At 48.2% G+C, this 25,331-nt stretch overlaps 1 protein-coding gene across 9 annotated transcripts in view; it reads left to right on the forward strand.

Annotated features, from left to right (window-relative positions):
- SYNCRIP (synaptotagmin binding cytoplasmic RNA interacting protein) overlaps nt 1-25,331 on the forward strand; it is a 165,415-nt gene that overhangs the window by 61,599 nt on the left and 78,485 nt on the right. For all 9 annotated transcript variants that reach the window (XM_063916953.1, XM_063916954.1, XM_063916955.1 and 6 more), the window contains 2 exons: nt 5,343-5,456; nt 5,541-5,717. In XM_063916953.1, coding sequence (XP_063773023.1) covers nt 5,343-5,456; nt 5,541-5,717 — 291 coding nt within the window. The remainder of the gene's footprint in view (nt 1-5,342; nt 5,457-5,540; nt 5,718-25,331) is intronic.

Consider the following 25,331-nt stretch of genomic DNA (forward strand, 5'->3'; position numbering starts at 1 on the left):
ACGTGGTCAGGGCCCTAAAAATATAATATATATATATATATATATATATATATATATATATATATATATATATATATATATATATATATATATATATATATATATATATATATATATATATATATATATATATAGTTAGGACGGCTGGAGTCAGAAAGTCTGACTTGCTGTTTATACTGTATACACCCAACAAGCTGGGTGCTCATGCTTCTAAGCAGTCTATTGCACGCTGGATTTGTAGTACAATTCAGCTTGCACATTCTGTGGCAGGCCTGCCACAGACGAAATATGTAGATGCCCATTCCACAAGGAAGGTGGGCTCATCCTGGGCGGCTGCCCGAGGAGTCTCGGCATTACAACTTTGCCGAGCAGCTACGTGGTCAGGGGAGAACACGTTTGTAAAATTTTACAAATTTTGATACTCTGGCTAAGGAGGACCTGGAGTTCTCTCATTCGGTGCTGCAGAGTCATCCGCACTCTCCCGCCCGTTTGGGAGCTTTGGTATAATCCCCATGGTCCTGACGGAGTCCCCAGCATCCACTAGGACGTTAGAGAAAATAAGAATTTACTTACCGATAATTCTATTTCTCGTAGTCCGTAGTGGATGCTGGGCGCCCATCCCAAGTGCGGATTGTCTGCAATGCTTGTACATAGTTATTGTTACAAAAATCGGGTTATTACTATTGTTGTGAGCCATCTTTTCGGAGGCTACTTCGTTTTGTTATCATACTGTTAACTGGGTTCAGATCACAAGTTGTACGGTGTGATTGGTGTGGCTGGTATGAGTCTTACCCGGGATTCAAGATCCTTCCTTATTGTGTACGCTCGTCCGGGCACAGTACCTAACTGAGGCTTGGAGGAGGGTCATAGGGGGAGGAGCCAGTACACACCATGTGACCTAAAAAGCTTTTTAGATGTGCCCTGTCTCCTGCGGAGCCCGCTATTCCCCATGGTCCTGACGGAGTCCCCAGCATCCACTACGGACTACGAGAAATAGAATTATCGGTAAGTAAATTCTTATTTTTTCCCCCATCTGATGAATTAAATGAAGTGTGTGAAGAAGCGTGGGCTTCCCCCGATAAGAAACTGGTAATTTCAAAAAAGTTACTAATGGCGTACCCTTTCCCGCCAGAGGACAGGTCACGTTGGGAGACATCCCCTAGGGTGGATAAAGCGCTCACACGTCTGTCTAAAAAGGTAGCACTACCGTCTCCGGACACGGCCGCCCTAAAGGAGCCTGCGGATAGAAAGCAGGAGGCTATCCTGAAGTCTGTATATACACACTCAGGAATTATACTGAGACCGGCTATTGCTTCAGCATGGATGTGCAGTGCTGCAGCTGCGTGGTCAGATTCCCTGTCGGAAAACATTGATACCCTAGACAGGGACACTATATTGCTAACCGTAGAGCATATTAAAGACGCTGTCTTATACATGAGAGTTGCACAGAGGGATATTTGCCGGCTGGCATCTAAAATAAAAGCAATGTCCATTTCTGCCAGGAGAGGATTGTGGACTCGGCAGTGGACAGGAGATGCAGATTCTAAAAGGCACATGGAAGTTTTGCCTTACAAGGGTGAGGAGTTGTTTGGGGACGGTCTCTCGGACCTCGTTTCCACAGCGACAGCTGGGAAGTCAGCATTTTTAACCCATGTTCCCTCACAGCCAAAGAAAGCACCGTATTATCAGGTACAGTCCTTTCGGCCCCAGAAAGGCAAGCGGGTTAGAGGCGCGTCCTTTCTGCCCAGAGGCAGAGGTAGAGGGAAAAAGCTGCAACACACAGCCAGTTCCCAGGAACAAAAGTCCTCCCCCGCTTCCTCTAAGTCCACCGCATGACGCTGGGGCTCCACAGGGCGGAGCCAGGTACGGTGGGGGCCCGCCTCAAGAACTTCAGCGACCAGTGGGCTCGCTCACGGGTGGATCCCTGGATTCTACAAGTAGTATCTCAGAGGTACAAGCTGGAGTTCGAGACGTCTCCCCCTCGCCGTTTCCTCAAATCTGCCTTGCCGACAGCTCCCCCGGACAGGGAGGCAGTGCTGGAGGCGATTCACAAGCTGTATTCTCAGCAGGTGATAATCAAGGTACCCCTCCTTCAACAAGGACGGGGTTACTATTCCACAATGTTTGTGGTACCGAAACCGGACGGTTCGGTGAGACCCATTTTAAATTTAAAATCCTTGAACACTTATATAAGAAGGTTCAAGTTCAAGATGGAATCGCTCAGGGCGGTGATTGCAAGCCTGGACGAGGGGGATTACATGGTATCACTGGACATCAAGGATGCTTACCTGCATGTCCCCATTTACCCTCCTCACCAGGAGTACCTCAGATTTGTGGTACAGGACTGTCATTACCAATTCCAGACGTTGCCGTTTGGTCTGTCCACGGCACCAAGGGTATTTACCAAGGTAATGGCCGAAATGATGATACTCCTTCGGAAAAAGGGAGTTTTAATTATCCCGTACTTGGACGATCTCCTTATAAAGGCGAGGTCCAGGGAACAGTTGTTGATCGGAGTAGCACTAGCTCGGGAAGTGCTACAACAGCACGGCTGGATCCTGAATATTCCAAAGTCGCAGCTGGTTCCTACAATGCGTCCACTGTTCCTGGGGATGGTTCTGGACACAGAACAGAAAAAAGTGTTTCTCCCGGAGTAGAAGGCCAAGGAGTTGTCATCTCTAGTCAGAGACCTCCTTAAACCAAAACAGGTGTCGGTGCACCACTGCACGCGAGTCCTGGGAAAGATGGTGGCTTCTTACGAAACAATTCCATTCGGAAGGTTCCATGCAAGGATCTTTCAGTGGGATCTGTTGGACAAGTGGTCCGGATCGCATCTTCAGATGCATCGGCTGATAACCCTGTCTCCAAGGACCAGGGTGTCGCTGTTGTGGTGGCTGCAGAGTGCTCATCTTCTAGAGGGCCGCAGATTCGGCATACAGGACTGGGTCCTGGTGACCACGGATGCCAGCTTTCGAGGTTGGGGGGCAGTCACACAGGGAAGAAACTTCCAAGGACTATGGACAAGTCAGGAGACTTCCCTACACATAAATATTCTGGAACTAAGGGCCATTTACAATTCCCTAAGTCAGGCAAGACCCCTGGTTCAACACCAGCCGGTGCTGATCCAGTCAGACAACATCACGGCGGTCGCCCATGTAAACCGACAGGGCGGCACAAGAAGCAGGATGGCGATGGCAGAAGCCACAAGGATTCTCTGATGGGCGGAAAATCACGTGGTAGCACTGTCAGCAGTGTTCATTCCCGGAGTGGACAACTGGGAAGCAGACTTCCTCAGCAGGCACGACCTCCACCCGGGAGAGTGGGGACTTCATCCATAAGTCTTCAAGCTGATTGTAAATCGCTGGGAACGGCCACAGGTGGACATGATGGCGTCCCGCCTCAACAAAAAGCTAAAAAAATATTGCGCCAGGTCAAGGGACCCTCAGGCGATAGCTGTGGACGCTCTAGTGACACCGTGGGTGTACCAGTCGGTTTATGTGTTCCCTCCTCTGCCTCTCATACCCAAGGTACTGAGAATAATAAGAAGGCGAGGAGTAAGAACTATACTTGTGGTTCCGGATTGGCCAAGAAGAGCTTGGTACCCAGAACTTCAAGAAATGATCTCAGAGGACCCATGGCCTCTGCCGCTCAGACAGGACCTGCTGCTGCAGGGACCCTGTCTGTTCCAAGACTTACCGCGGCTGCGTTTGACGGCATGGCGGTTGAACGCCGTATCCTGAAGGAAAAGGGCATTCCGGAGGAAGTCATCCCTACACTGATTAAAGCTAGGAAGGAGGTGACCGCAAACCATTATCACCGCATATGGCGAAAATATGTTGCGTGGTGTGAGGCCAGAAGGGCCCCAACGGAGGAATTTCAGCTGGGTCGATTTCTGCACTTCCTACAGTCAGGGGTGTCTATGGGCCTAAAATTGGGTTCCATTAAGGTCCAGATTTCGGCTCTGTCGATTTTCTTCCAAAAAGAACTGGCTTCACTGCCTGAAGTTCAGACGTTTGTTAAAGGAGTGCTGCATATTCAGCCCCCTTTTGTGCCTCCAGTGGCACCTTGGGATCTCAACGTGGTGTTGAATTTCCTTAAGTCACATTGGTTTGAGCCACTTAAAACCGTGGAACTAAAATATCTCACGTGGAAAGTGGTCATGCTGTTGGCCTTGGCTTCGGCCAGGCGTGTGTCAGAATTGGCGGCTTTGTCATGTAAAAGCCCTTATCTGATTTTTCCATATGGATAGGGCGGAATTGAGGACTCGTCCCCAATTTCTTCCTAAGGTGGTATCAGCTTTTCATTTGAACCAACCTATTGTGGTGCCTGCGGCTACTAAGGACTTGGAGGATTCCAAGTTACTGGACGTAGTCAGGGCCCTGAAAATCTATGTTTCCAGGACGGCTGGAGTCAGGAAAACTGACTCGCTATTGCGCCCAACAAGCTGGGTGCTCCTGCTTCAAAGCAGTCTATTGCTCGCTGGATCTGTAGTACGATTCAACTTGCACATTCTGCGGCTGGACTGCCGCATCCTAAATCTGTAAAAGCCCATTCCACGAGGAAAGTGGGCTCTTCTTGGGCGGCTGCCCGAGGGGTCTCGGCTTTACAACTTTGCCGAGCTGCTACTTGGTCGGGTTCAAACACATTTGCTAAATTCTACAAGTTTGATACCCTGGCTGAGGAGGACCTTGAGGTTGCTCATTCGGTGCTGCAGAGTCTTCCGCACTCTCCCGCCCGTTTGGGAGCTTTGGTATAATCCCCATGGTTCTTACAGAGTCCCCAGCATCCACTAGGACGTCAGAGAAAATAAGAATTTACTCACCGGTAATTCTATTTCTCGTAGTCCGTAGTGGATGCTGGGCGCCCATCCCAAGTGCGGATTGTCTACAATACTTGTATATAGTTATTGCCTAACTAAAGGGTTATTGTTTGAGAGGCTCAGTTGTTGTTCATACTGTTCACTGGGTATAGTATCACGAGTTGTACGGTGTGATTGGTGTGGCTGGTATGAGTCTTACCCGGGATTCCAAAATCCTTTCCTTATTGTGTCGGCTCTTCCGGGCACAGTTTCCTAACTGAGGTCTGGAGGAGGGGCATAGAGGGGAGGAGCCAGTGCACACCAGGTAGTCCTAAATCTTTCTTAGTTGTGCCCAGTCTCCTGCGGAGCTGCTATTCCCCATGGTCCTTACGGAGTCCCCAGCATCCACTACGGACTACGAGAAATAGAATTACCGGTGAGTTAATTCTTATTTTCAATATTGAAATCCTAGATTCATGTAGGAATTGGGTTTTGTACCGTTGGATGGTAGAAACGTAGTAAACACTTATATTATTAATTTTAGGCCCTTCTAGAAAGAACAGGATATACTTTAGATGTGACAACTGGTCAAAGGAAATATGGTGGCCCACCGCCAAGCACAGTCCACTCAGCGCAACAGCCTTCTGTTGGCACAGAGGTAAAAATATAAAGTTGTATTCTATGTAAGTGTTTTCTTGTTTTCCATCCATTTTTTTTAACTAGTGTTCATTTCTTATTTTAGATATTTGTAGGTAAGATCCCTAGAGACCTGTTTGAAGATGAGCTTGTTCCATTATTTGAAAAGGCTGGATCAATTTGGGATCTTCGTTTAATGATGGATCCTTTAACTGGTTTAAATAGGGGCTATGCTTTTGTTACATTTTGTACGAAAGAGGCTGCTCAGGAGGCTGTCAAGTTGGTAAGTGTTTTCTATTGATATTTAACATGGCGCATAAGAGGTCTGCATGAAGTTCACATGGTAGACAGGGAACATTTTATTCCTTAAGTGACACACGGACAGATTCATTTAGCCACATGGTAAATTAGTTGCTTTTCATTAGGCATTTTCCCTGCATGGTAAATTAGTTGCTAATGTGGATTAACACATAGATTCCGAGCTAAGTGCATGAAATCTATGGGTTACACTGCGCAGTAAGCCCCAAAAGAAGAATTTAGTGCATCCTTTGGCGCTTACTGTGCCATGGTAGTAACACAATCTAATAGATCAGGACTAATTGAATCTGCCCCGAAGTGTTATTTTTTTTAAATTGCACGGTTTAAAAAAAAAAAAAAAGTTTACTCCACCATAGGAACCAGGCAGCATTTATTTTTTTTGCGCATATTAGTTAACCTAGTATGTATCTGGTTGTTGAGGCTTAATATATAATTAATTTAAGTGCAAATCCTATACTATATAAGGCTCATGCTGCTCCTCACCTATGTGGTAGAAATTTAAGTGTTTTGTGTGCCGGCTTCCGACAGATAGTATTGCTCCGTTATCCGCGCACAGCTGCAGCCGCTGAAAATACCATTTCATTGTTCCATCATTTTGCCAGGCTGTTAACTAGTTTGTAAATAGATCCTCTGTGTCTGGTATGCTTTGATTTTGTTACTAAAAGAAATTCATCTTTTTATTAATTTTCCTCTGGTTGCAGAAAATATTCCATGTACCTTCTTGTTAATGCTAATACCTAACCTACCAGTCATGTGCTAGCAACTTGATACACAAAAGTATACATGCATGGTCAAAAGGTTTAGTTGTGCAGACTAGAATGAGAAAGAAATGTTGGCTAACTTATAAACTGTGGAATTATTGTTGGTGCCAGACAGGGTAGTTTTCTGGGAACATGCTGATTCTGTGTGGTTTTGCACACAACAAATAGTAGCGTTTTAGAGGGTGTTGTGCAAAAACGTACAATTAAGCAGCAGTACTTTTAACGAATACAATAGTGGTCTTCAGAGGAGCATCTCCCTAAACACAGCATGATGAACCTTAGAGGGAATGGGCTACAGCAGCAGAAGACCATACTTGGTCACACTCATGTTTGCAAAAAATAGAGAACTGGTTACGTTGGGCATGGGTTTACCAGCATTGGACAGCTGAAGACTGGAAAAAATTTGCCTGGTCTGTAAAATGTCAATCTGTTATGACCTGCATATAGCAGGGTTAGAATTTGGTGTAAAGGTCTTATGTGCTCTGTTCAAACCTGATGGTGAAATGGTGTGGGGAATATCTTCTCAGCACACATTAGGCACTTTTAATACCAACTGTGCATTATTTCAATGCCACAACTCATCTGAGCAATGTTATTGACATGTATCTTTTTGTGCCAGTAGGATAACACGTCACAAAACACGTAATTTCAAGCTAGTTTCACAGATCTAAGAATGGGGTCAGTGTAGTCCAATGGCCTCCAGTCACTAGGTATCAGTCCAGTAGAACTACGTATGGCATGTGGCCAAAATGGGAGAGCGCAGCCAATTTACCTGCAGCAATTTTTTGATTCTGTCATGTCAACATGGACCTCAATCTTTAAGGATGTTTCCAGAACCATGTTGATTCCATACCAAGCAGAATTCGGGCTGTTCTGTGGTCAGCCTGAACTAAAAAGTTGTATCTAATAAAGTGGCACTAAGCATTTAAGGAGGCGATTTAATTGTTTTGGGTGTTTATTTTACCCGTCTAAATGGGAAAGTGTAAGCGCCCAAACAATTGTTAGGATTATGTTTGGGCGCCCATGCAAATTGCTCATGTGGCTACCAGACAGGCGCTATCCGCATAAAACTGTTAAACTCTTCTAAAGTCCTAGTATGGGCATCCAACTCCCGTTTGGATTCAGAAAGTATTGACTTTGCGCACATTTCCTCGCACTTCAGGATGCTTTGTAAAGAATTGTCACCCCCGCTGGTGCTAGCCGTCTAGGGATGCAAATATGTTAATTTCTCTTACGTCCTAAAGGATGCTGTGGACTCCGTAAGGACCATGGGGATAGACGGGCTCCGCAGGAGAGATGGGCACTAAGAAAGAACTTTAGGTATGGGTGTGCACTGGCTCCTCCCTCTATGCCCCTCCTCCAGACCTCAGTTTGTTACTGTGCCCAGAGGAGACTGGGTGCATTACAGGGAGCTCTCCTCAGTTTCCTGAAAAGAAAGTATTTTGTTAGGTTTTTTTATTTTCAGGGAGCCTGCTGGCAACAGACTCCCTGCATCGAGGGGAGAGAAACAGACCTACTTTAAGGTTAGGCTTTGTTTCTTAGGCTACTGGACACCATTAGCTCCAGAGGGAACGGAACGCAGGTCTCACCCTCGCCGTTCGTCCCAGAGCCGCGCCGTCGTCCTCCTCGCAGAGCCGGAAGATAGAAGCCGTGTGAGTATGTGAAGAAAGAAGACTTCAGAGGCGTCAGAAGACTTCAGTTCTTCATTGAGGTAACGCACAGCGGTAACGCTGTGCGCCATTGCTCCCACACAGCACACACACGGCAGTCACTGTAAGGGTGCAGGGCGCAGGGGGGGGGGCGCCCTGGGCAGCAATAAGGACCTCCATCCTGGCAAATAAAGGTATTATACAGCCTGGGCACTGTATATAAGAGAGCCCCTGCCAGTTTTGAAAATTTTCAGCGGGACCGAAGCCCGCCGCTGAGGGGGCGGAGCTTGTTCCTCAGCACTCACCAGCGCCATTTTCTCCACAGCACACCGCTGAGAGGAAGCTCCCCGGACTCTCCCCTGCTTACCACGGTGGAAGAGGGTTTTAAAGAAGGTGTGGGGGGGCACATAATTTGACGCAAAATACATTATACCAGCGCTATCTGGGTAAACATTGTGTTTTTTCCTGGGTCATTGGCGCTGGGTGTGTGCTGGCATACTCTCTCTCTGTCTCTCCAAAGGGCCTTGTGGGGGAACTGTCTTCAGATAAGATGATTCCCTGAGTGTGTGGTGTGTCGGTACGCGTGTGTCGGCATGTCTGAGGCGGAAGGCTTTCCTGGTGAGGAGGTGGAGCAGATGAATGTGGTGTCTCCGTCGGCAACACCGACACCTGACTGGGTGGATATGTGGAATGTTTTAAGTGCTAATGTGAATTTCTCTAACGTCCTAGTGGATGCTGGGGACTCCGTAAGGACCATGGGGAATAGACGGGCTCCGCAGGAGACAGGGCACTTTAAGAAAGAATTTGGATACTGGTGTGCTCTGGCTCCTCCCTCTATGTCCTTCCTCCAGACCCCAGTTTGAATCTGTGCCCGGACGAGCTGGGTGCTACTTAGTGAGCTCTCCTGAGCTTGCTAAAAAGAAAGTATTTTGTTAGGTTTTTTTTATTTTCAGAGAGATCTGCTGGCAACAGACTCTCTGCTAAGTGGGACTAAGGGGAGAGAAGCAGCCCTACTCACTGAAGATAGGTCCTGCTTCTTAGGCTACTGGACACCATTAGCTCCAGAGGGATCGTACACAGGATCGCACCCTTGGTCGTCCGATCCCGAAACCGCGCCGCCGTCCCCCTCACAGAGACAGAAGCCGGTGTCAGAAGCAAGAAGACTTCGAAATCGGCGGCAGAAGACTCCAGTCTTCATATGAGGTAGCGCACAGCACTGCAGCTGTGCGCCATTGCTCCCACACTAAACCCACACACTCCGGTCACTGTAGGGTGCAGGGCGCAGGGGGGGGGGGGGCGCCCTGGGCAGCAATTAGAGACCTCTTGGCAAAAGTGGGCATATATACAGTTGGGCACTGTATATATGCATGGGGCCCCGCCATATTTTTTACACAGAAACGCGGGACAGAAGCCCACCGCTGAGGCTTCTTCCTCAGCACTCACCAGCGCCATTTTCTCTCCACAGCTCCGCTGAGAGGAAGCACCCCAGGCTCTCCCCTGCAGAAACACGGTAGAAGAGGGTAAAAAGAGAGGGGGGGGGGAGACATAAATTTGGCGCAAAAACAGTATATACAGCAGCTACTGGGTTAACACTAAGTTACTGTGTGATTCCTGGGACATATAGCGCTGGGGTGTGTGCTGGCATACTCTCTCTCTCTGTCTCTCCAAAAGGCCTTGTGGGGGAACTGTCTTCAAATAGAGCATCCCCTGTGTGTGTGGTGTCGGTACGCTTGTGTCGGCATGTTTGACGAGGAAGGCTATGTGGAAACAGAGCGGGAACAAATGAATGTGGGGTCGGCGCCGACACCCGATTGGATGGATATGTGGAAGGTTTTAAATGATAATGTCACTTCCTTGCATAAAAGGTTGGAAAAAACTGAAGCTTTGGGACAGACGGGGTCTCAGCACATGCCTGATCCTATGTTGAAGAGGCCGTCAGGGTCTCAGAAGCGCCCACTATCCCAAATTGTTGACACAGATATCGACACGGATTCTGACTCCAGTGTCGATGGCAATGATGCAAAGTTACAGCCAAAAATGGCTAAAGCTATCCGTTACATGATTATAGCAATGAAAGATGTGTTGCACATCACAGAGGAAACCCCAGTCCCTGACAAGAGGGTTTATATGTATGGGGAAAAAAGGCAAGAGGTGACCTTTCCCCCGTCACATGAGTTAAATGAGTTCTGTGAAAAGGCTTGGGAATCTCCAGATAGAAAACTGCAGATTTCCAAACGGATGCTTATGGCGTATCCTTTCCCGCCAACGGATAGGCTACGCTGGGAATCCTCCCCTAGGGTAGACAAAGCTTTAACACTCTTATCCAAGTGGGTATCCCTACCGTCACAGGATACGGCCACCCTAAAAGATGCTGCGGATAGAAAGCAAGAGGGTATCCTGAAGTCCATTTATACACATTCAGGTACCCTACTAAGGACGGCGATTGCGTCGGCCTAGATGTGTAGTGCTGTAGCAGCATGGACAGATACCTTATCTGAGGAACTTGATACCTTGGACAAGGATACTATAGTACTGACCCTGGGGCATATAAAAGACGCTGTCCTATATATGAGAGATGCTCAAAGAGACATTAGCCTACTGGGCTCTAGAATAAATGCAATGTCTATTTCTCTATCGTCCTAGTGGATGCTGGGGTTCCTGAAAGGACCATGGGGAATAGCGGCTCCGCAGGAGACAGGGCACAAAAAGTAAAGCTTTAGGATCAGGTGGTGTGCACTGGCTCCTCCCCCTATGACCCTCCTCCAAGCCTCAGTTAGATTTTTGTGCCCGGCCGAGAAGGGTGCAATCTAGGTGGCTCTCCTAAAGAGCTGCTTAGAAAAGTTTAGCTTAGGTTTTTTATTTTACAGTGAGTCCTGCTGGCAACAGGATCACTGCAACGAGGGACTTAGGGGAGAAGAAGTGAACTCACCTGCGTGCAGGATGGATTGGCTTCTTTGGCTACTGGACATTAGCTCCAGAGGGACGATCACAGGTACAGCCTGGATGGTCACCGGTGCCTCGCCGCCGGCCCCCTTGCAGATGCTGAAAAGAGAAGAAGGTCCAGAATCGGCGGCAGAAGACTCCTCAGTCTTCTTAAGGTAGCGCACAGCACTGCAGCTGTGCGCCATTGCTCTCGGCACACTTCACACGGCAGTCACTGAGGGTGCAGGGCGCTGGGAGGGGGGCGCCCTGGGAGGCAATGTAAACCTATTTTTTGGCAAAAAATACCTCACATATAGCCTCCGGGGGCTATATGGAGATATTTAACCCCTGCCAGAATCCGTTGAAGAGCGGGAGACGAGCCCGCCGAAAAAGGGGCGGGGCCTATCTCCTCAGCACACCGCGCCATTTTCCCTCACAGAAAGGCTGGAGGGAAGGCTCCCAGGCTCTCCCCTCCCCTGCACTGCACTACAGAAACAGGGTTAAAACAGAGAGGGGGGGCACTAATTTGGCGTTAGAAATATATAAAAAGATGCTATAAGGGAAAACACTTATATAAGGTTGTCCCTATATAATTATAGCGTTTTTTGGTGTGTGCTGGCAAACTCTCCCTCTGTCTCTCCAAAGGGCTAGTGGGTCCTGTCCTCTATCAGAGCATTCCCTGTGTGTGTGCTGTGTGTCGGTACGTGTGTGTCGACATGTATGAGGACGATGTTGGTGAGGAGGCGGAGCAATTGCCTGTAATGGTGATGTCACTCTCTAGGGAGTCGACACCGGAATGGATGGCTTATTTAGGGAATTACGTGATAATGTCAACACGCTGCAAGGTCGGTTGACGACATGAGACGGCCGACAAACAATTAGTACCGGTCCAGACGTCTCAAAAACACCGTCAGGGGTTTTAAAACGCCCGTTTACCTTAGTCGGTCGACACAGACACGGACACTGAATCCAGTGTCGACGGTGAATAAACAAACGTATTCCTTATTAGGGCCACACGTTAAGGGCAATGAAGGAGGTGTTACATATTTCTGATACTACAAGTACCACAAAAGAGGGTATTATGTGGGATGTGAAAAAACTACCTGTAGTTTTTCCTGAATCAGATAAATTAAATGAAGTGTGTGATGATGCGTGGGTTCCCCCCGATAGAAAATTATTGGCGGTATACCCTTTCCCGTCAGAAGTTAGGGCGCGTTGGGAAACACCCCTTAGGGTGGATAAGGCGCTCACACGCTTATCAAAACAAGTGGCGGTACCGTCTATAGATAGGGCCGTCCTCAAGGACCAGCTGACAGGAGGCTGGAAAATATCATATAAAAGTATATACACACATACTGGTGTTATACTGCGACCAGCGATCGCCTCAGCCTGGATGTGCAGAGCTGGGGTGGCTTGGTCGGATTCCCTGACTAAAAATATTGATACCCTTGACAGGGACAGTATTTTATTGACTATAGAGCATTTAAAGGATGCATTTCTATATATGCGAGATGCACAGAGGGATATTTGCACTCTGGCATCAAGAGTAAGTGCGATGTCCATATCTGCCAGAAGATGTTTATGGACACGACAGTGGTCAGGTGATGCAGATTCCAAACGGCACAAAGGTGTATTGCCGTATAAAGGAAGAGGAGTTATTTGGGGTCGGTCCATCGGACCTGGTGGCCACGGCAACTGCTGGAAAATCCACCGTTTTTACCCTAAGTCACATCTCTGCAGAAAAAGACACCGTCTTTTCAGCCTCAGTCCTTTCGTCCCTATAAGAGTCATATTTGCCCAGGGATAGAGGAAAGGGAAGAAGACTGCAGCAGGCAGCCCATTCCCAGGAACAGAAGCCTTCCACCGCTTCTGCCAAGCTCTCAGCATGACGCTGGGACCGTACAGGACCCCTGGATCCTACAAGTAGTATCCCAGGGGTACAGATTGGAATGTCGAAACGTTTCCCCCTCGCAGGCTCCTGAAGTCTGCTTTACCAAGGTATCCCTCCGACAAGGAGGCAGTATGGGAAAAAATTCACAAGCTGTATTCCCAGCAGGTGATAATCAAATTACCCCTCCTACAACAAGGAAAGGGGTATTATTCCACACTATATTGTGGTACTGAAGCCAGAAGGCTAGGTGAGACCTATTCTAAATCTAAAAAAATGTGAACACTTACAAAGGTTCAAATCAAGATGGAGTCACTCAGAGCAGTGATAACGAACCAGGAAGAAGGGGACTATATAGTGTCCCGGGACATCAGGGATGCTTACCTCCATGTCCCAAATTTGCCCTTCTCACTAAGGGTACCTCAGGTTCGTGGTATAGAACTGTCACTGTCAGTTTCAGACGCTGCCGTTTGGATTGTCCACGGCACCCCGGGTCTTTACCAAGGTAATGGCCGAAATGATTCTTCTTCGAAGAAAAGGCGTCTTAATTACCCCTTACTTGGACGATCTCCTGATAAGGGCAAAGTCCAGGGAACAGTTGGAGGTCGGAGTAGCACTATCTCGGATACTGCTACAACAGCACGGATGGATTCTAAATATTCCAAAATCGCAGCTGATCCTGACGACACGTCTGCTGTGCCTAGGGATGATTCTGGACACAGTCCAGAAAAAGGTGTTTCTCCCGGAAGAGAAAGCCAGGGAGTTATCCGAGCTAGTCAAGAACCTCCTAAAACCAGGAAAAGTGTCAGTGCATCATTGCACAAGGGTCCTGGTAAAAATGGTGGCTTCCTACGAAGCAATTCCATTCGGCAGATTTCACGCAAGAACTTTTCAGTGGGATCTGCTGGACAAATGGTCCGGATCGCATCTTCAGATGCATCAGCGGATAACCCTATATCCAAGGACAAGGGTGTCTCTCCTGTGGTGGTTACAGAGTGCTCATCTTCTAGAGGGCCGCAGATTCGGCATTCAGGATTGGATGCTGGTGACCACGGAGGCCAGCCCGAGAGGCTGGGGAGCAGTCACACAAGGAAAAAATTTCCAGGGAGTGTGATCAAGTCTGGAGACTTTTCTCCACATAAATATACTGGAGCTAAGGGTAAATTTATAATGCTCTAAGCTTAGCAAGACCTCTGCTTCAAGGTCAGCCGGTATTGATCCAGTGGGAAAAACATCACGGCAGTCGCCCACGTAAACAGACAGGGCGGCACAAGAAGCAGGAGGGCAATGGCAAAAACTGCAAGGACTTTTCGCTGGGCGGAAAATCATGTGATAGCACTGTCAGCAGTGTTTCATTCCGGGAGTGGAAACTGGGAAGCAGACTTCCTCAGCAGGCACGACCTCCACCCGGGAGAGTGGAAACTTCATCGGGAAGTTTTTCCACATGATTGTGAACCGTTGGGAAATACCAAAGGTGGACATGATGGCGTCCCGTCTGAACAAAAAACGGGACAGGTATTGCGCCAGGTCAAGAGACCCTCAGGCAATAGCTGTGGACGTTCTGGTAACACCGTGGGTGTACCAGTCGGTGTATGTGTTCCCTCCTCTGCTTCTCATACCTAAGGTACTGAGAATTATAAGACGTAGAGGAGTAAGAACTATACTCATGGCTCCGGATTGGCCAAGAAGGACTTGGTACCCGGAACTTCAAGAGATGCTCACAGAGGACTTATGGCCTCTGCCGCTAAGAAGGGACTTGCTTCAGCAAGTACCATGTCTGTTCCAAGACTTACCGCAGCTGCGTTTGACGGCATGGCGGTGGAACGCCGGATCCTAAGGGAAAAAGGCATTCCGGAAGAGGTCATTCCTACCCTGGTCAAAGCCAGGAAGGAGGTGACCGCACAACATTATCACCACATGTGGCGAAAATATGTTGCGTGGTGTGAGGCCAGGAAGGCCCCACGAAGAAATTTCAACTCGGTCGATTCCTGCATTTCCTGCAAACAGGAGTGTCTATGGGCCTCAAATTGGGGCCCATTAAGGTTCAAATTTCGGCCCTGTCGATTTTCTTCCAGAAAGAATTGGCTTCAGTTCCTGAAGTCCAGAAGTTTGTCAAGGGAGTATTGCATATACAACCCCCTTTTGTGCCTCCAGTGGCACTGTGGGATCTCAACGTAGTTCTGGGATTCCTCAAATCACATTGTTTTAAAACCAGTCAAATCTGTGGATTTGAAGCATCTCACATGAAAAGTGACCATGCTCTTGGCCCTGGCCTGGGCCAGGCGAGTGTCAAATTGGTGGGTTTTTTTTCTCAAAAAAGCCCATATCTGTTTGTCCATTCGGACAGGGCAGAGCTGCGGACTCGTCCCCAGTTCTCTCCCTAAGGTGGTGTCAGTGTTTCACCTGAACCAGCTTATTGTGGTGCCTTGCGCCTACTAGGGACTTGGAGGACTCCAAGTTGCTGGATGTTGTCAGGGCCCTGAAAGTATAGGTTCCAGGACGGCTGGAGTCAGGAAAACTGACTTGCTGTTATCCTGTATGCACCCAACAAACTGGGTGCTCTTGCTTCTAAGCAGACTATTGCTAGTTGGATGTGTAATACAATTCAGCTTGCACATTCTGTGGCAGGCCTGCCACAGCCAAAATATGTAAATGCCCATTCCACAAGGAAGGTGGGCTCATCTTGGGCGGCTGCCCGAGGGGTCTCGGCTTTACAACTTTGCCGAGCGGCTATTTAGTCAGGGGCAAACACGTTTGTAAAATCCTACAAATTTGATACCCTGGCTAAGGAGGACCTGGAGTTCTCTCATTCGGTGCTGCAGAGTCATCCGCACTCTCCCGCCCGTTTGGGAGCTTTGGTATAATCCCCATGGTCCTTTCAGGAACCCCAGCATCCACTAGGACGATAGAGAAAATAAGAATTTACTTACCGATAATTCTATTTCTCGGAGTCCGTAGTGGATGCTGGGCGCCCATCCCAAGTGCGGATTATCTGCATTACTTGTACATAGTTACAAAAATCGGGTTATTATTGTTGTGAGCCATCTTTTCAGAGGCTCCGCTGTTATCATACTGTTAACTGGGTTCAGATCACAGGTTGTACAGTGTGATTGGTGTGGCTGGTATGAGTCTTACCCGGGATTCAAAATCCTTCCTTATTGTGTACGCTCGTCCGGGCACAGTATCCTAACTGAGGCTTGGAGGAGGGTCATAGGGGGAGGAGCCAGTGCACACCACCTGATCCTAAAGCTTTACTTTTTGTGCCCTGTCTCCTGCGGAGCCGCTATTCCCCATGGTCCTTTCAGGAACCCCAGCATCCACTACGGACTCCGAGAAATAGAATTATCGGTAAGTAAATTCTTATTTTCTGCCAGAAGGGTCCTGTGGACTCTGCAATGGACAGGCGATGCCGACTCAAAAAGGCACATGGAGGTTTTACCTTACAAGGGTGAGGAATTGTTTGGGGACGGTCTCTCGGACCTGGTTTCCACAGCTACGGCTGGAAAGTCTAATTTTTTGCCATATATTCCCTCACAACCTAAGAAAGCACCGTATTACCAAATACAGTCCTTTCGATCACAAAAAGGCAAGAAAGTACGAGGTGCGTCCTTTCTTGCCAGAGGCAGGGGTAGAGGAAAGAAGCTGCACAATACAGCTAGTTCCCAGGAACAGAAGTCCTCCCCGGCTTCCACTAAATCCACCGCATGACGCTGGGGCTCCACAGGCAGAGCCAGGCCCGGTGGGGGCGCGTCTCCGAAATTTCAGCCACAAGTGGGTTCACTCCCAGGTGGATCCATGGGCTATAGAGATTGTGTCCCAGGGATACAAGCTGGAATTCGAAGAGATGCCCCCTCACCGTTACCTCAAATCGGCCCTGCCCGCTTCGCCCTTAGAGAGGGAAATAGTGTTAGCTGCAATTCACAAATTGTATCTACAGCAGGTGGTGGTCAAGGTTCTCCTCCTTCAACAGGGAAGGGGTTACTATTTGACCATGTTTGTGGTACCGAAACCGGACGGTTCGGTTAGACCCATATTGAATTTAAAATCCCTGAACATATACCTGAAAAGGTTCAAGTTCAAGATGGAATCGCTCAGAGCGGTCATCGCAAGCCTGGAAGTGGGGGATTTTATGGTGTCTCTGGACATAAAGGATGCTTACCTTCGTGTCCCCATTTATCCACCTCATCAGGCGTACCTCAGATTTGTGGTACATGATTGTCATTACCAATTCCAGACGTGCCGTTTGGTCTCTCCACGGCACCGAGAATATTTACCAAGGTAATGGCGGAAATGATGGTGCTCCTGCGAAAGCAAGGGGTCACAATTATCCCATACTTGGACGATCTCCTCATAAAGGCGAGGTCCAGAGAGCAGTTGCTGATTAGCGTAGCACGCTCTCGGGAAGTGTTACAGCAGCACGGCTGGATTCTAAATATTCCAAAGTCGCAGTTGATTCCTACGACTCGTCTGCCCTTCCTGGGCATGATTCTGGACACAGACCAGAAGAGGGTTTATCTCCCGATGGAGAAGGCTCAGGAGCTCATGACACTGGTCAGAGACCTATTAAAACCAAAACAAGTGTCTGCATCACTGCACGCGAGTCCTGGGAAAGAGGGTGGCATCATACGAGGCCATTCCCTTCGGCAGGTTCCATGCGAGGACCTTTCAGTGGGATCTGTTGGACAAGTGGTCCGGATCACATCTACTGATGCATCGGCTGATCACCCTGTCCCCCAGGGCCAGAGTATCTCTCCTGTGGTGGCTGCAGAGTGCTCACCTTCTCGAGGGCCGCAGATTCGGCATTCAGGACTGGATCCTGGTGACCACGGACGCAAGCCTCCGAGGGTGGGGAGCAGTCACACAGGGAAGAAATTTCCAAGATCTGTGGTCAAGTCAGGAGACTTGTCTTCACATCAACATCCTGGAACTAAGGGCCATATACAACGCCCTAAGACAAGCGGAGACCCTGCTTCGCGACCGACCGGTGCCGATTCAGTCAGAAAACATCACTGCAGTGGCTCATGTAAACCGCCAAGGCGGCACAAGGAGCAGGGTGGCGATGGCGGAAGCCACCAGGATTCTTCGCTGGGCGGAGAATCACGTAAGTGCACTGTCAGCAGTGTTCATTCCGGGAGTGGACAACTGGGAAGCAGACTTCCTCAGCAGACACGACCTCCACCCGGGAGAGTGGGGACTTCATCAAGAAGTCTTCACGCAGATTGCAAGTCGGTGGGAACTGCCACAAGTAGACATGATGGCATCCCGCCTCAACAAAAAGCTACAGAGGTATTGTGCCAGGTCAAGAGACCCTGGGCAGCAATATAAACCTCTTATTTGGCAAAAGGAGCATATATACAGCTGGACACTGTATATATGCATGAGCCCCCGCCAATTTTACACTTTTAGCGGGACAGAAGCCTGCCGTCGAGGGGGCGGGGCTTCTCCCTCAGCACTCACCAGCGCCATGTTTTTCTCCACAGCACCGCTGAGAGGAAGCTCCCCGGACTCTCCCCTGCTTATACCACGGTAGAAGAGAGGGTTTTAAAGAAGGAAAGGGGGGGGCACATAATTTGGCGCAGATAATAACAGCGCTACTGGGTAAACATTAAATTGCTGTGTTTTTTCCTGGGTCATATAGCGCTGGGGTGTGTGCTGGCATATTCTCTCTCTGTTTTTCCAAAGGGCCTTGTGGGGGAATTATCTTCAGATGAGCATTCCCTAAGTGTGTGGTGTGTCGGTACGTGTGTGTCGACATGTCTGACGTAAAAGGCTCTCCTAAGGAGGAGATGGAGCAAATGTGTGTGTGAGTGGTGTCTCCGTCGACAACGCCAACACCTGATTGGATATGTGAAATAAAGTGCTGAGGTAAATTTATTGCACAAAAGATTAGAGAACAGACAGTGAATCTACACAGGTCTGTCCCTATGTCGCAGAGACCTTCAGAGTCTCACAATGCTCACTATCCAAAATAATAGACACTGATATCGACACGGAGTCTGACTCCAATGTCGACTACGATAATGCAAAGTTACAGCCAAAACTGGCAGAAAAGTATTCAATATATGATTATTGTAATAAAAGATGTTTTGCATATCACTGATGACTCATCTGTCCCTGACACGAGGGTACACATGTTTAAGGGGAAGAAAGCGGAGGTAAATTTCGCTCCTCTCATGAAGAAAAAGAGCTGGAATCTCCAGACATGAAGCTGCAGCTTCCCAAAAAGAATTCTCAGGGAGTATCCTTTCCCTACTAGGGCCAGGATACGATGGGAATCTTCCCCTAGGGTGGACAAAGCTTTGTCACGTTTACCCAAAAGGTAGCGCTGACTTAACAGCTATCCTCAGGGATCCTGCAGATAGTGTGCAGTAAAAGTACTTTGAGGTTCATTTACACACATTCTGGTACACTACTCAGACCGGCGATTGTGTCGGCATGGGTTTATAGCGCTGTAGCAGCGTGGACAGATACCTTATCAGCGGAGATTGAAACCCTAGATAAGGATACCATGGTATTGACCCTAGTATATATGTGTGTGTATGTATGTATGTATGTATGTATGTGTGTATATATATATATATATATATATATATATATATATATATATATATATGTATATGTGTGTGTGTATATATATATATATATATATATATATATATATATAGAAGACGGTTTCCCAAAGGAGCTTGTACTAGTGCTCTGGTATATAGCAGTGTAAATAGTATCCTTAATTGTTATTTTAAAAAGGGATTTTATTTCCTTTTAAAGATACAATACATAAAATTGTTCAATTACATTCAATAACACTTTATACACGAGATGATTAAAAGCAATGTTCCATTCTTAGTCATATAGCGGTGACTCTTGAAGAACGCAATAGTTGTCTCAAAAACCAACGCGTTTCGTCCCTCGGACTTCATCAGGGGCTTTGCAATCAAGAGACTTCAATACAGATAATCAGCATATAAATCTTCAATAAGTGGACACATTACCAGAACGGTATTGGGTAATATTCACCTCATGGATTATCACTTCGCTTATTCAAAAGCTTATAAGACAATTAATTCCCAGGATTGGGCCAGAATTGTTTTTACAAAGAGTCGGTATGAATGACTGTCGCAATGCCTCTCTGTAGTTCACACTGTTCCAATCATACCGACTCTTTGTAAAAACAATTCACACATTGTATCTCCAACAGGTGGTGCTCAGGGTTCCCCTCCTGCAACAAGGAAGGCGATATGACTCAACCTTGGCTGTAGTCCCGAAACCGTACGGTTCGGTCAGACCTATTTTTAAAATTAAAATCTCTGAACCTATACGGGAAAAGGTTCAAATTTAAAGTGGAATCGCTCAGAGCGATCATCGCCAGCCTGGAAGGGGGGGATTTGATGGTGTATCTAAACATAAAGGCTGCATAGCTTCATGTTACCATTTATCCACCCCATCAGGCGTACCTGACAATTGCGGTACAGGATTGTCATTACCAATTTCAGGGTAATTGGCGGAAATAATGGTGCTCCTACGCAAGCGATCTCCTAATAAGGGCGAGATCAAAAGAGCAGTTGTTGAACAGCGTGTCACTTTCGCTGAAGGTGTCACAGCAACACGGCTGGATTCTCAATTTCTCTATCGTCCTAGTGGATGCTGGGGTTCCTGAAAGGACCATGGGGAATAGCGGCTCCGCAGGAGACAGGGCACAAAAAGTAAAGCTTTTTCCGATCAGGTGGTGTGCACTGGCTCCTCCCCCTATGACCCTCCTCCAGACTCCAGTTAGATTTTGTGCCCGGCCGAGAAGGGTGCAATCTAGGTGGCTCTCCTAAAGAGCTGCTTAGAAAAAGTTTAGCTAGGTTTTTTATTTTACAGTGATTCCTGCTGGCAACAGGATCACTGCAGCGAGGGACTGAGGGGAGAAGGAATCAACTCACCTGCGTGCAGGATGGATTGGTTTCTTGGCTACTGGACATCAAGCTCCAGAGGGACGATCACAGGTACAGCCTGGATGGTCACCGGAGCCACGCCGCCGGCCCCCTTGCAGATGCTGAAATCAGAAGAGGTCCAGAATCGGCGGCTGAAGACTCCTGCAGTCTTCTAAAGGTAGCGCACAGCACTGCAGCTGTGCGCCATTTTCCTCTCAGCACACTTCACACGGCAGTCACTGAGGGTGCAGGGCGCTGGGAGGGGGGCGCCCTGGGAGGCAAAATGAGTACCTATAAAGGCTAAAAATACCTCACATATAGCCCTAGAGGCTATATGGAGATATTTAACCCCTGCCTAAATTTTCTAAATAGCGGGAGACGAGCCCGCCGGAAAAGGGGCGGGGCCTATCTCCTCAGCACACGGCGCCATTTCCTCTCACAGCTCCGCTGGTCAGGACGGCTCCCAAGTCTCTCCCCTGCACTGCACTACAGAAACAGGGTAAAACAGAGAGGGGGGGGCACATTTATGGCGATATTTTGATATAACAAAGCAGCTATAAGGGAGCACTTATTATAAGGCTATCCCTGATATATATATAGCGCTTTTGGTGTGTGCTGGCAAACTCTCCCTCTGTCTCCCCAAAGGGCTAGTGGGTCCTGTCTTCGTTAGGAGCATTCCCGGTGTGTCTGCTGTGTGTCGGTACGTGTGTGTCGACATGTATGAGGACGATATTGGTGTGGAGGCGGAGCAATTGCCAAATATGAGGATGTCACCCCCTAGGGAGTCGACACCAGAATGGATGCCTTTATTTATGGAACTACGGGATAGTGTCAACACGCTAAAGCAGTCGTTTGACGACATGAGACGGCCGGACAATCAATTAGTGCCTGTCCAGGCGACTCAAACACCGTCAGGGGCTGTGAAACGCCCTTTGCCTCAGTCGGTCGAAACAGACCCAGACACAGGCGATGACTCCAGTGGTGACGGTGACGAAGCAACCGTATTTTCCAGTAGGGCCACACGTTATATGATTTTGGCAATGAAGGAGGCGTTACATTTAGCTGATACTACAGGTACCACTAAACAGGGTATTATGTGGGGTATGAAAAAAACTACTATAGTTTTTCCTGAATCAGAAGAACTAAATGACGTGTGTAATGAAGCGTGGGTTGCCCCTGATAAAAAGCTGATAATTTCAAAGAAATTATTGGCATTATACCCTTTCCCGCCAGAGGTTAGGGAGCGCTGGGAAACACCTCCTAGGGTGGACAAGGCGCTAACACGCTTATCTAAACAAGTGGCGTTACCCTCTCCTGAGACGGCCGCACTTAAAGATCCATCAGATAGGAGGATGGAAAATATCCAAAAAAGTATATACACACATGCAGGTGTTATACTACGACCAGCTGTAGCGACTGCCTGGATGGGCAGTGCGGGGGTAGTTTGGTCAGAGTCCCTGATTGAAAATATTGATACCCTGGACAGGGACAATATTTTACTGTCGTTAGAACAAATAAAGGATGCATTTCTTTATATGCGTGATGCACAGAGGGATATATGCACACTGGCATCACGGGTAAGTGCTATGTCCATTTCGGCCAGAAGAGCTTTATGGACGCGACAGTGGACAGGCGATGCGGATTCAAAACGGCATATGGAAGTTTTGCCGTATAAAGGGGAGGAGTTATTTGGAGTCGGTCTATCAGATTTGGTGGCCACGGCTACAGCCGGGAAATCCACCTTTCTACCTCAAGTCACTCCCCAACAGAAAAAGACACCGACTTTTCAACCGCAGCCCTTTCGTTCCTTTAAAAATAAGAGAGCAAAGGGCTATTCATATCTGCCACGAGGCAAAGGTCGAGGGAAGAGACAGCAACACGCAGCTCCTTCCCAGGATCAGAAGCCCTCCCCGGCTTCTACAAAAGCCTCAGCATGACGCTGGGGCTTCTCAAGCGGACTCGGGGACGGTGGGGGGTCGTCTCAAAAATTACAGCGCGCAGTGGGCTCACTCGCAAGTAGATCCCTGGATCCTGCAGATAATATCTCAGGGATACCGGTTGGAATTAGAGACAGATCCACCTCGCCGTTTCCTGAAGTCTGCTTTACCAACGTCCCCCTCCGAAAGGGAGACGGTTTTGGAAGCCATTCACAAGCTGTACTCTCAGCAGGTGATAGTCAAGGTCCCTCTTCTGCAACAAGGGAAGGGGTATTATTCCACTCTTTTTGTGGTACCGAAGCCGGATGGCTCGGTAAGACCTATTCTAAATCTGAAGTCCTTGAACCTGTACATAAAGAAGTTCAAGTTCAAAATGGAGTCACTCAGAGCAGTGATTGCGAACCTGGAAGAGGGGGACTTTATGGTATCCTTGGACATCAAGGATGCGTATCTCCACGTTCCAATTTACCCCTCACACCAGGGGTACCTCAGGTTCGTTGTACAAAACTGTCACTATCAGTTTCAGACGCTGCCGTTCGGATTGTCCACGGCACCTCGGATCTTTACAAAGGTAATGGCCGAGATGATGATTCTTCTTCGAAGAAAAGGCGTATTAATTATCCCATACTTGGACGATCTCCTAATAAGGGCGAGGTCCAGAGAACAGCTAGAGATGGGATTAGCACTGTCTCAAGAAGTGCTTAAACAGCACGGGTGGATTCTGAATATTCCAAAATCCCAGTTAATGCCGACAACTCGTCTGCTGTTCCTAGGGATGATTCTGGACACGGTTCAGAAAAAGGTTTTTCTCCCGGAGGAAAAAGCCAAGGAGTTATCCGAGCTTGTCAGGAACCTCCTAAAACCAGGAAAGGTGTCTGTACATCAATGCACAAGAGTCCTGGGAAAAATGGTGGCTTCTTACGAAGCAATTCCATTCGGCAGATTCCACGCAAGAATTTTCCAAAGGGATCTGTTGGACAAATGGTCAGGGTCGCATCTTCAGATGCACCTGCGGATAACCCTGTCTCCAAGGACAAGGGTGTCTCTTCTGTGGTGGTTGCAGAGTGCTCATCTATTGGAGAGCCGCAGATTCGGCATACAGGATTGGATCCTGGTGACCACGGACGCCAGCCTGAGAGGCTGGGGAGCAGTCACACAAGGAAGAAACTTCCAGGGAGTATGGACGAGCCTGGAAACGTCTCTTCACATAAACATTCTGGAACTAAGAGCAATATACAATGCTCTAAGCCAGGCAGAACCTCTGCTTCAGGGAAAACCGGTGTTGATCCAGTCGGACAACATCACGGCAGTCGCCCATGTGAACAGACAGGGCGGCACAAGAAGCAGGAGTGCAATGGCAGAAGCTGCAAGGATTCTTCGCTGGGCAGAGAATCATGTGATAGCACTGTCAGCAGTGTTCATCCCGGGAGTGGACAACTGGGAAGCAGACTTCCTCAGCAGACACGATCCTCACCCGGGAGAGTGGGGACTTCATCCAGAAGTCTTCCACATGCTGGTAACCCGTTGGGAAAGACCAATGGTGGACATGATGGCGTCTCGCCTCAACAAAAAACTGGACAGGTATTGCGCCAGGTCAAGAGATCCGCAGGCAATAGCTGTGGACGCGCTGGTAACGCCTTGGGTGTACCAGTCGGTGTATGTGTTTCCTCCTCTGCCTCTCATACCAAAAGTATTGAGAATTATACGGCAAAGAGGCGTAAGAACGATACTAGTGGTTCCGGATTGGCCAAGAAGGACTTGGTACCCGGAACTTCAAGAGATGATCACGGAAGATCCGTGGCCTCTACCTCTAAGGAGGGACTTGCTTCAGCAGGGTCCCTGTCTGTTTCAAGACTTACCGCGGCTGCGTTTGACGGCATGGCGGTTGAACGCCGGATCCTAAAGGAAAAAGGCATGCCGGAAGAAGTCATTCCTACTTTGATTAAAGCAAGGAAGGAAGTAACCGTGCAACATTATCACCGAATTTGGCGAAAATATGTTGCGTGGTGCGAAGATCGGAGTGCTCCGACGGAGGAATTTCAACTGGGTCGATTCCTACATTTCTTGCAATCAGGATTGTCTATGGGTCTCAAATTGGGATCTATTAAGGTTCAAATTTCGGCCCTGTCGATTTTCTTTCAAAAAGAATTGGCTTCAGTCCCTGAAGTCCAGACTTTTGTTAAGGGAGTGCTGCATATACAGCCTCCTGTGGTGCCTCCAGTGGCACCGTGGGATCTCAATGTGGTTTTGGACTTCCTAAAATCTCATTGGTTTGAACCACTAAAAAAGGTGGATTTGAAATATCTCACATGGAAAGTGACCATGCTTCTAGCCCTGGCTTCTGCCAGGAGAGTGTCAGAATTGGCAGCTTTATCTTACAAAAGCCCATATCTGATTTTCCATTCGGACAGGGCAGAACTGCGGACTCGTCCGCATTTTCTCCCTAAGGTGGTGTCAGCATTTCATCTGAACCAGCCTATTGTAGTGCCTGCGGCTACAAGTGACT

This window comes from Pseudophryne corroboree, chromosome 4 (assembly GCF_028390025.1).
Source record: "Pseudophryne corroboree isolate aPseCor3 chromosome 4, aPseCor3.hap2, whole genome shotgun sequence".
NCBI lineage: Eukaryota > Metazoa > Chordata > Amphibia > Anura > Myobatrachidae > Pseudophryne > Pseudophryne corroboree.